The 12,266-nt window shown below is 38.8% G+C and overlaps 1 protein-coding gene across 1 annotated transcript in view; it reads left to right on the top strand.

Moving 5' to 3' along the window:
- Positions 1-901: 901 nt before the first annotated feature.
- The window catches only part of LOC140338862 (catenin delta-1-like), a 30,921-nt gene continuing 19,556 nt past the window's right edge, over positions 902-12,266 (top strand). Inside the window, exons 1-6 of the mRNA XM_072423183.1 lie at positions 902-1,058; positions 5,563-5,774; positions 6,958-7,023; positions 7,133-7,267; positions 7,359-7,774; positions 8,940-9,168. Coding sequence (XP_072279284.1) covers positions 5,586-5,774; positions 6,958-7,023; positions 7,133-7,267; positions 7,359-7,774; positions 8,940-9,168 — 1,035 coding nt within the window. The 5' untranslated portion in view covers positions 902-1,058; positions 5,563-5,585. The remainder of the gene's footprint in view (positions 1,059-5,562; positions 5,775-6,957; positions 7,024-7,132; positions 7,268-7,358; positions 7,775-8,939; positions 9,169-12,266) is intronic.

Below are 12,266 nucleotides of genomic sequence, written 5' to 3'. Positions count from 1 at the left end.
TCCATTGGCTTCCATTTCACCTTAGAATCAAATTCAAGCTCCTGTGCTTTGCCTTCAAATCCCTCCACAGTTCTTGTCCCACTTACATTTCTGACATGGTAAAAAATACTTCCCCAGCCGCTCTCTTCGCTGCTCCAATGACCTACTAATGACTTCCTCACTCATAACCTCATGACACGCACGGATACAAGACTTCTCTGGAGCTGCCCCAGCTCTCTGGAATGGTCTTCCTCGTCCTATTCGGCTTGCTTCTACTTTTTACTCTACTTTAAAAGAGCACTCAAAACCCATTTTTAAAACTTGCCTACCCATCTTCTGTCTTTTGAAACCATCACTACTTTCCTCCCATCCTGTTGTGTGTAAATTCCCCCACCTACTAGATTGTAAGCTCTTTGGGGGTAGGGTCCTCTCCTCCTGTATCATTGTATTCGTCTGTCATTTGCAAACTCTATTTAATGTACAGCGCTGCATATTATGTTGGCGCTAAATAAATACCGTTTAATAATAATAATTCAAGGGTGGGGTTGTCATAAAGCTCGACTTGATAGCATTGTTTTGTAAAGATTGGAGTTTACAAAGATTGCAACATGTACAATGAGTTGCTAGTCTCGGATATCACTGGCTACATATAAAATCTGTTAAATTTACCTGTCCACTATGCACAGATCAGCTGCTTATATAAAGTGCATGCAAACCTGCTCTCCCCGCCCCTAAACACTAAACCCAGCTCTGTAAAATAAGATTCTGGACTACTATTCTTCCTTATATGGTCTCTACCTATAATCCTCCTCTAAAACGTCCAAGACCCCGCCCCCTTCCGCAATCTCAGCTATGTGACGCGCACACCCACCTCTTCTTCCGCTCTTTGTACAAGGTGCGCACTGATTGGCTAGTCTGGGAATTCTTTCTTTTCGGCCAAGACGAATGGCAGGCGGCTGGTGACGTCAGTACCAGGGCCTGGTAGGGCGGGTTCCGTTCAGGCGGTAGAATTGGGTTTTGTGCTTGTGGTGGACGTCACTGAATTCGGCTTGACGTCAGGGAGAGCTCCAGACTTTACAGTATGTAGAGCGTTTTGCGTGTTGTTAACAAGTTTATAGTCATAGATGTGTATGTCTGGCAGCCTTGAAGTGTGTGTGTGCGTGTGTGTGTTTTAGGGGTCGGTGGAGCTAAACCCTCTTTTAATTCATACGACATGCGGTAGTTTGGCGTCACTGGAGTGTCTGTTGGTGTTCAGGCTTAACGTGTAGCCTGGCTTCATGCATTATTCGGCAGGACATAAATGTCTCCTGTGCCGGACTGCTGAGCCGATGGTTGCATATTGGGCCCATCTATTAGACTTTTTTTGGTGCTGTGGTGGGAAATATGGGACGGATCAAAATTTGAAACATATCGTAAATCTAATTCTTTTTTAGTAGTAAAAGGCTAAAATCTCTGTCTGTTTATTCGTTGTGACTATTTAAAGAGATATACATTCACTTCCTGTCTGGTAGACAACAGGAAGTAAAATGAATTCTTATTGAAGCAAAGGAACTTCACTTTGGTAAGTGTTTCCACAGCAACGTGTCCCCTGTATTTGTGTCCTGGTGAACTAAAGATCCTAAAAAGTCATAACTGGAGAAAAAACAGTTTCACAGCTATGCCAAAGTATTCTTACAATTACATAAAAACTCCTGGTCGCATTTTCTGCTTTTGTTATAGGTTCCAGGAGTACCTAAAACTTCATGGATAGAAAGGGATTGGCTGGGGGCTTTCTAAATATGATATGACCCCAGGAATACAACCATGGTTTATCCACTGCACCCTGTAGGTATCCTTAAGAACTGGTCTGCTCATAATTTTTTGCTTTTTTTACTTTGGTTCCCATTTAGGTTTTGGGTTTTTATCCCGTCTTGTTTTTTTGCTGTCTTTGTCCCTATTAGGGAGTTTCACTCCAATGTTTGTTATGGTTAACATAACAAAGTGTCAATAACACAAAGTAAGGGAACATTTAAAAAATTTCAGGCTGTTTGTGGAACAAGAAGTAAAGGAAAAACATTGTCCCCATTGATAACTGAATGACGTTGGAAGATTGTAAAATAATGTAGTTTTTGGCATTTACTGATTCTACCAAGTTTGTTCCAAATTTGCATTCTGGATCTACTTCTGCGGTAGCAGAGAATACACTAGTTGAGCCATGAAATAGATACAATCTACTTTAAAGCTTCTCTCTCAATTGCTTAGAATGACTCAGTTTAAGGGCTTTTAGTTTGCCATAGACTACCCTAATCTGCTATCCCAAGAACTGATCTATATTTTATCACTTGGCTTTACTTCCTGGCTTTCATGTAGACTTATTACTGTGAATATAAATCTGATATTGTGTACTCACTTTTGAGAAGGGTGTTTGTCTTTATATAAAGCTGATCGTTTTGTTTTTTCCACACCTGTCATTCAGAATGTATTGGGTATTAAGGAATAATATCAAAACATCAATTTTTTGTTTTTGAGTTTTACACAGCTTCGGGGAGAGAAGGGAAATACTGGAGTTTAACCAGAACTACAGTTCTAAAGCTAAGTACAGAAAGTCCAATTTCTATCACTGGAAATTATCTTTCCTGATCGTTTCCAGTGACCATATAACAAATTCTGTATACACAGAGCTGTTGGCTCTATGTAGAGGGGAGAGAACAATTTGTTTACACCCTGCTGCTTCCTTCTCTACAGGAAGTGACAGCGGTTGTCCCCAGTCAGTCATTTAGAGATTTGTCACAAGGTTTCCTTCATGCATATTACTATGTGATGATTTTTGTTGAAATTAAGATGTGGGCAATAGGGTCACCTCAAGGCTAATTTTAAATACAAGCATTCGGTCACCAAAATCCTTTTATTGCGTTTTAGTCTGGACAGCACTGTCTAGTTCAGTGGTGAGGCCAAATGTTTCCCTCTTCAACATTAATTCTTGTTTTTTTTTTTCTGAGATCCTTCAAAGAGTAAAATGCTTGCTTTTATTTAGTGGAATAGTAAAACACAGTTATATCTGTATTATTCAGTTATATGGCTGGAACAAAGAATATTGCAGGTCTAGATTATTCTACTAGTGCATTATGCCCTTTGTTCCATTAAGGTTACTCTGTTTATAAAGAGCTGTAGGGACTTCCTTTGCTAATCCTGTGTAACCCAGTTCCATGGCAAGCACACATGTGCACCTATATGGTTATCACTTTGAACTTGTGTGTACTTTTCACTTAGAATAGTTAATTCAAGCACCTCCTATTTCATAAACTGATTGTCTTCAAAAACATACACCACTAGTGCAATGCTTGATTGTCTTCAAAAACATACACCACTAGTGTAATGCTTTTTTTGTTTTAAATTATGAATATTACAGCAGCACCCTATTTTAAAGTACTGTGTTCTAAGTAGTAAGGAGAATTTAGGTATAGACAAAGCAAATAAAAGTTTAGAATCTCTAGCTGATTAGTTTTTAGGGCAGATGCACTTAGAAATAATTTTCAACTGTAAATTGTCAATGTAGGCAGCCTCTTTATTGTACGTAATTCTAGGATTTGTGTAAATGATTTAATTTATTTTTATCAGCTCTGCTGAGAAACTTCGAACAGTTAAATAATTTTCAGAAATAAGAAAAACATACATGCCATTGCATGCAACTAGTTTATCATCAGCCCTGCCCTTTATTTAGCTTTGGGTCATGATAATCTATTTGCAAGATAAAGGTTACCTCTGTAATAATAGTAAAAAATAAGCAGTCAATTCGCTGACCTTTTTCACTACTGACACTTGCCTTCTGTCCTTCCGCTAGGACTCTCTTTGCATGTTGAACCCTGCTGTTCCCATATGTTTTGTGTTGGAACCTAGGAAGAAACTGATCAGGTGCCACCCAAGGGCTTGAGTAAATAGAAAAAAAATAAACTGAATATTCTGTTCATAGAAAGAGGACATACCGTGTTTCCCCGATGATAAGATGTATTTTTAAAACAAAAATTTAAAAAATGACAAGCAAACATCCTCTGTCCTGCATGTTTGACATTCTCTGGCTCTTCTGCAATACTGTGCAATGCAAAATGTGATTGTTAGATATGTGCTGCAACCATGTGCAAACCTGTTTACTTTTGGTGTGCTTTGCCACTCCTGGGCAAACACACAATGAACTGCTGACCGGAAGTCTCCAACTCTATAGCTTGACACTATGGATATAAAGGGGACCTTAGTGGTTCTACCCAGTTCCAGTTCTTGACTGGAATGGAGGTCACAACTTGGTAAGGAATAACTAGCACTTTGCTGGTGCACAACTCACAAGCAGTAAAAGCAATCACTTTGCACTGCATGAAAGGATTAAGGCATTGCCTTGGTCTAGTGCCATGAACACAGTTTTTCCTTTTTGCTTATTACACACAAGTCATTGCAACTATTTGAGCCTGTGATGGTTAGATGTAAAGTAGTAAAGATAATGATGCGATATGTATCCAAGCTTGTTAAAAAGACAGTGGGTGATGCAGTGTTGTTAAAAGTAGCAAGTTTGTAGGTGTGTTGTAGTGGAGGAGACACCCCCCCACCCCCAATTTCTTCTTTGTTAACTACACACATACACTTACTAACTACACAAATGCTACTAGTAATCAAAGCAAAAACCCTAGAATGGAAAAAGTGTTAACCTAGCTTAACAAATGGCTTTAGCAATGCGTGTTTTTCTATACTCACATTTGGTTATTTCAGTCACTAATTGGGCTGACTTTTGTAAAATGTCTGATGGGAAAGTGTCTGGTAAAGAGGTGATATTGCCAGATATATCACATACCATTGAAGTTGAAAAATAACAGGATTCAGCAGATATTCTGCCTTTTGTACGTACCTTTTTTAACGAGGTTGGTAATGTTGTTTTTTTTAACCATAGTTCCTACTCAGCATCACCCTTTTTAGTCCCTATACAATAATTAATGTAAGATAAACTGCAGTGGACAACTGTTTGGTTCTTTTTTTTTTTTGTCTTTGTTCCTAATATTTTATTACAAGAGCTTTAGCATGCTTGTGTACCAATGCTCTACTTTACTTTGCTCAGTCTTTTTATGATGATTTCTCAATTTTGTTTAACAATTTGAGATAATCTTTTTAATTATTTCTTCTGCATTTTCACACCTGACTTGCAATTAATCATAGTATTGTGTACTTATCTGTTTTAAGGGAATGTTAAGTGGTTTTGTGTATATTTTTTCTTTGTAATCAAGCTGTATTATTAAGTAATGCCTCAGTTTGAGGTTTCAGTAAAAAGCAGTGCTCAAAAGGAGAATACTGTACTCTTTAAAAAAAACTGTAGTGCTATGGAAATCCTTTGTTGTTTTGCAATAAAGATTAATGAAAAGTTAATATTGACTCAAAACCATTATAGCTTTCCTTTAAGCAACAATGTGCTTTGAAATTGATCATCTTGGGTTTTTGGGACTGTCTCTTTTTGCTGTTTTTTAATTTTGCTCTCTCTCCCCCCTCTCTTCCCCCTTATGTTTCCCCTTTCAACCCACTGTCTGTCTCTGTTCCCCCTTTGCCTCTCCTTTATGATCTCTCCCTCAGTTTGGGTTCTTTTTCCTGTCTTTATGGATGAGTCTGAAAGTCCGGCCAGTATCTTGGCCTCGGTGAGAGCACAGGAAGCACAGTTTGAGTTGCTGTCTCGTGCTCTGGAAGAAGAGAGGAGACACGTCACTGCTCAGCTGGACCGGGTGTGGGTGACCCCTCAGGATGCCACTTCCACCCTAGCCAATGGCACCCTCACCCGTCGCCAGCAGGTAATTAACACTTGCGAATTCAAATGACTTTTTTTTAATTACCAGTAGTTCAGTATGGCTATAATGTTTACTTGTATAATGCAAATGTTTTTTCTTATTTATGAATTTCTGCTGGGTCATATTTCTTTAAAATTATTAGGCCTTGTCCCTGCCAAACCTAATGTTACTCTGTGCAAAACAAAAAATAAGGAAATTTGACTTGCTCCTCCCCTGTACTGTATTTTCATCACTAAATGTCTTCTTTCTGATTTACCAGCATCAAACATCTTGATTCTCCAAGCATATTTATTCAAGAATGAGCCACAGTCTGTAACTGGATAGTAAAAGCAGCATAACGAAGAGCTAATATTTGTCACTTTCCTATTCTTTAAGCATTCTCACTGTTAGCCCTTAAACTAATTGGCTATGAACTTTGCTACATCATCTCACTGTGACTACTTATGTACAGGGGCTGCAAGAGTCTGATTCCAGGTCAATTTCAAGTAGTTTTCTAACTGTATCAAAGAAGAAAAAATAAATGTATTGTGTATTTAAAGAGAGCTGCGTTAATTACTATATATTTGTTATTCATGTTGTTTGCACCATATGAAAATTTACCAGAAAAAACTCTTGGGGGGAGACAGGGGTCTATAAAAGGGATATTTATTATATATTTAAGGTCTTTATGCCTCTCCAAAAATATATGCAAAGTAAAAATGTATCTAAATCCAAAAAAACATTTACTGATTTTTAGTCTCAAGTTTTGTGGCTATGCTCCACCTTTCCACTGTTTCAATGAAGGAGCAGAATTGCCACCCTTTGACTGTCAGTGTCAGACTTGTGAAAATGTTTTAAAAAGTTGCAGCAGCAGGTTTGATTTTTACTTTGTTGCAAAGTATTTAATTATATAAGTAATCCCTGTTAATGTTAAATATTTTGTCTCAACCCTTCAGCTAATTATGCTAAAATGTTAAGTCCAAAAACTTCATCTTCATAAAGATTGGGTCAGTGGTGACATTGGTACAGAGCAAAACAAGCTGTCTTCCAATTACAGAACTTATTTCATAAGAGAGCTCAGTTGGCCTTCTTGTCCAAAACTACTGTGTTGTTTTTTTGACCTTTTTATTGTCCCACAGGAAGGATTAATTGTAGCTGTACTTTTTGTTTATGTATGCCGTTGCCTAATCTAAAGTTGTCTTTTTAGAACGGGAGAGTTGTTCACCCCCAAGAGGGGCAGCGCAAAAAATATACAGATACACACACCTCTCAGGTAAAATTTGTATTAGTTTGGTGTTCTTAAACATGTACATTTATACTTAATAGTGATAAATATTATGTTCTTTACATTTTGTAATTTTTTTTAAATTGTTTTTTAATAGGATCATTCACCTGTTTACTCCCCATCAATGATGGAAAATCATAGTCATTCTATTGATGAGATGTATCCACCGGATGGTGATCCATCCTACTTGTCATACACTATGTCTGAGGATCTTCGACCCGGTGACATCCCAGTAAGTGCCCAAGTGCAGGAAAAGCAGTTTTAATTTTTTTTTTTTAGCATAACATCTAAGTACCTTCACATTGTAAACTTTTATGTTCTAGTTAAAACAATCTGTGGGGTACTCGCAGACATTGGATCGACCTTACCGTGATGTTAGTGGTGGAGTTAGTGCCTACACCACTGTTCCCCGCAATTACCATTTTCGTGGACCTGGTGCAGAACCGATGCAGATGATTCAACCTCAACAGCATCCTGGTTACAGCAGTTTGTCAAGACCAAACAACCGTTACCGCGCTGTTGACTCATATAGGGGTCCTGGTTATGGCCCCCAGCCCCAAGTCAGAGGTGCTGGGTTTGGAGGCAGCCAGTCTGATCTGCTTTCAGCCAGGTATACATCTGAGGATGCTTATGGATTGGATGATGATCGTAGGAGCCTTGGTGGCTATGTGGATGGGCCAGATTATTCCACGACTGGTCGGAGAATTACCAGTGCAACAGACCCACGTAGAAGATTAAGGTTGGTTGATTCCTCCCACCCCAAACTTTTGGCTGCTATGAATGCTAGTAAGGTAAAGCCCAGCCGAATTTTTCCTATTAGGTATATTAAAATGTCTAAAAACTCTATATTGCCTTTTTCTATCTCTTAATTTTGCAGGAAACGTAGTACTACTACAAAGAGACTACTCTCACACAAGAGCAATGGTGCTTCTCTGCAGCCTGGTTCCTATGCCTTTTCATTTTTGCTTATGATTCGGATTTGTTAGAAGCATAGCAACAGTAAAACATTTGCCATATACCCATTTTGCCTCCTAATTATTTTATGTAGCTAAAGTAAAGATAGAAAACTTATTAGGCCTTTTTATTAGATCTGTGGATTTTAATGTTGAGCAAACATATTGTCTATTTTGCCCATTAAGCTCCTATGTCTTAGGTGCAGTTTTAAAATGGCATAGCACCCGGTCTTAGGGGCTCTTTCAGATTAGAGCTGGCACCAGCACTAAAAATCAATGTCTCTACTTAAAGTACTCTGTTCAGCTTTTTTACAGCACTGACTAGTGCTGCATTGATCTAAAGCTGGCTATTTGCAGCTAGTGAATAGGTTAATAATCCTTTCCTGTATGAGCTGTATGAGGGAACTTTGACTGGTGTTACTTCTGTGCTTTTTACCGTTTTGCTAGAGGCTTTACATGAGGAAGCACAGACATGCCTCCATTGAGATTGCTGTCTACAAAGAAAGATGGTGCAAAACAAGAAGAAAAGGTGTAAGCTGCTGGATCTCTTAAAGGAGACATCTATAATAACCATACTCTGACAATGAAAGTCTTCCAAAAAGTCTTCCAAAAAGTTACAAACATTTTTCCCTATCAGGATGATGATAAAATATATTTAGGAAATGTCTTACTGGGTTATTGCCAAGGTTCTACACTGTCATGTAAAGGTCTGGTATAAAGCAGAACTGTACCTGCCTGATCACAATTTTTTTTTTTTTTTTTTTGTCAGAAGACAACATTTAGGAAGGTTCCAGCATTCAGGGGTCTTTGTAAAATCTGTAGAAGCTGCTTTGCGTTTGAATTTCATAATGTCACAATATTTGAATTTTATACATTTAAAAAAGTTAGTAGCAGTTATAAATCTATACATTAATTTTTTAATTTTTATCATTTTCATTTTGTTTATTTTAGGAGTTATGAGGATCCCCTCAGTGATAATTATGGATCACCCCTGCCTCATTCTGGAAGTCTTTCCAGCCTTGGACCAGCTCCATTAACTGTAGCACCCAGCGGCCCTTGGCGCCAGCCAGAACTGCCAGAAGTTCTTGCTATGTTGAGTTACACTTTGGATGCTGTGAGACTGAATGCTGCTGCCTACTTGCAGCACCTGTCCTATCGTAATGAGGAAGTCAAGAAAGAGGTTTGTGTTTGACCTGCTAAATGCAGATAGTGTTTCTTATGTTATATAGCATTTTTCTACTAGTAAAGTTTATTTCAGTCACCAGGATGTCATCCATAAATACGTACGTAGAATGCATAGAAAATTGTAATAAAAAATTTGTAAAAAATAAAATACCTTATCTACATACCTTCTCAGCTAACTATAACTGTCTGTTATGGAACAGTAACCATTTGGGATGGACAAATATCTGCTGAGGCATTGAGTGGTTGGGATGATAGCATAAATATAAATAAGCTATTCAACCTTTGTCCACTGCACATTATTCACACACCAACTACAAAAGCCTGCATTCTATATTATATTTGACTGTTAGATTGTGTGGCTTGATTCGTTGCCAATCAAACTTATCTCGGATTTATAACTGTCCCATATACAATCATTGCCATAAATATTGGAACCCTTGTATTTGTCAGAAAATGCACCACTTCTCCCAGAAAATTGTTGCAATTTCATTTGCTTTCATATTGTCATGTTTATTTATTTTTTTGAAGGAAGGAAAAAAATCTTGGATATTCCACACAAAACGTCAAAAATGGTCTGGACAAAATTATTGGCACCCTCATAACTGATGTTAGTTACTGATATTAATTGCTTTCTTTACCAATCGGTATATTTTTTTCATCCCTCTACTAAAATTTTAGACCACTCTTCCTTTGCCAGGTGCTCCAGGTCTCTCAATTTTGAAGGGTTCCTTCTCCCAACTGCCACTTTTAGATCTCTCCACAGGTGCTTTATGGGGTTTTGATCTGGACTCATTGCTGGCCACTTCAAAACTCTACAGCACTTTGTATGAAACCATTTCTGGGTGCTTTTTGAAGTATGCTTTGGGTCCTTGTCCTGCTGTTAGACCCATGACCTCAGCTGAGACCCAGATTTTTGACACTGGCCCCTACATTGCTCCCCAAAATTTTTTGATTGTCTTCAGATTTTATAAGACCATGCAAACAGTCAAGACTACCAGTGCCTGAAAACATCAGTGAACCGCCTCCATATTTGACTTTGGGGACTGTGTTCTTTTCTTTGAAGGCTTCTTTCTGCTTTCTTTAAACAGTCAAATGCTGATTGTTACCAAAAAGTTGTATTTTATTTTCTCATATGTCTAGATGACATTCTCCCTAAAGGATTGTGGATTCCACAGGGGAGTTTTAGCAAACTCCAATCTGGCTTGTTTATGTTTCTGTGTCAGCAGTGGGGTCCTCCTGAGTCTCCTGCCGAAGCATCCCTTTTCATTCAGATGGTGACAGTGCGAGCCTGCAGGGCAGCTTGAATTTGTGTTCTTTATCAACCATTCAAACAATTCTTTGTTGTAACATATCAATAATCTTTATCTTTAGAGAGTCTAGAGATATTAGCTACATTGCCATGGGCTGTAAACTACTTACAATGTTGCACTCAGTGGACCCATGAACATTAGAATTTCTGGAGATGGACTTGTAGTCCTGGGATTGTCCTTGCTTTTCTATCCTTTTGATTCTCAAATCCTCTGACAATTCTTCGCTCCTCTTTCTTTTCTCCATGCTTAGTGTGTTGCACACAGAAAACCAAAAACAAGGTTAAGTCAACATTTTTCTATTTTAAATGGTTGCAAGTGGGAATATTGGCTGCACCTGGTAATTGCTACAGGTGAGTTGATTTGTGAATTGAAGGAACATCACATGCTTAAAATACAATTATTTAGTACAATTCTGATAAGGTGCCAATAATTTTGTCCCGGCCATTTTCGACGTTTTGTTTGAAATGTCTTAGATTTTCTCTGCTTTTTTTGTGACCTTCCAGTGCCAAAAAAAATACATGACAATACCAAAGCATTTGTAATTGCAACATTTTTCGGGGGGAAGTGGTGCATTTTCTGACATACATTTTTGGACATGATTGTATATAAATAGAACAAATGTGGATGGCTGCTTCTTTATTATGTATATGATTTATCCTTGACCCCCCTGGCAGTATTCCTGAGTGTGAAGGGTGAATTTTTTATAACAAAAGCAGTAACCCCGAGTCACACTTGGCGTACCTGCTCCCCTTGATCCAGTGGCGTCCGCAGCGATATCCAGCCGACTTCTGCATTGCATCCATGATGTGATACGTGAAGCGTCGGTACGCTGGAGATGCATGGCCAGGCGGGAAAAATTTGATTGATCACAGTAAAATATAATAAAATGCAAAAGTACATCTATTATTGCATCCAACAGCTTTGTCCAGTGCCATAATTTACAGTTTGTCCTCAATTAGCCCTGACCTTGATCTGACCTTTGCTTAAACGTTTCCTGACCTTTTCCTCATTTGAACACTTGTCTCTGACCTTGAACAGTCCTGATTTTTTTTACTGGAAACCTGACCACATCCATGGCATCCAAAAGGCATCTCGCCAGTACAAAAGTTGTTTTTGAACAGTTTGAAAGCAGTGATAGTGGTTTGGAGTCACTTGTGGAATCGAGCGATAGTAATTCACCAGGAAACTTGTCATCTGACAGTAAAAGTGAACTCCGTGACAAATCTGAGCTTAAGTTCACTATTATGCGCACTTGGTGCTCTATTGACCTTGGTGCAGCTCAGGGAGTGCCCCCAAGATTCCCATTTACTGGAGCACCTAGTGTGAAAATTGATGCTGAACGCAACAACCCCTTGGCATACCTGCAATTGTTTCTGACCGATAAGGTTATTGAAAAAGCTTGGCATCCGCAAAAGCGGTGCATTTAAAAATCATTATTAAATTTCCCGCCCGGTCCCTCCTCCAGGCACACCCTGGCCGGCATCTGCTTTCCCTGGCCTCGCGTCCCCAACATTTACATGCTGGGGAGGCAGATGCCGACCGGGCATCACCAGCTTGCACAGATGCCTGGCCAGCATTGGCAGGGAAAGACGCCGGACATCGCTGGAAGAAGTCGATGGAACTTAGGAACAAGGTAGGACCTTGTAACCTCATTGGAAAATCCATTCCGAGCCCACACTCGGGAATATCGCTAGGAAGGTTAAGGTAGAAATCCCTGTCATTTAACAGTTTCCTGCCTCATGATGTAAACATTCTTTTTTTCTTTTTTTTTTTTTTTTTTCTC

Source organism: Pyxicephalus adspersus, chromosome 10 (genome assembly GCF_032062135.1).
Source record: "Pyxicephalus adspersus chromosome 10, UCB_Pads_2.0, whole genome shotgun sequence".
Taxonomy (NCBI): domain Eukaryota; kingdom Metazoa; phylum Chordata; class Amphibia; order Anura; family Pyxicephalidae; genus Pyxicephalus; species Pyxicephalus adspersus.
This window is presented reverse-complemented; position numbering and strand designations above follow the sequence as displayed.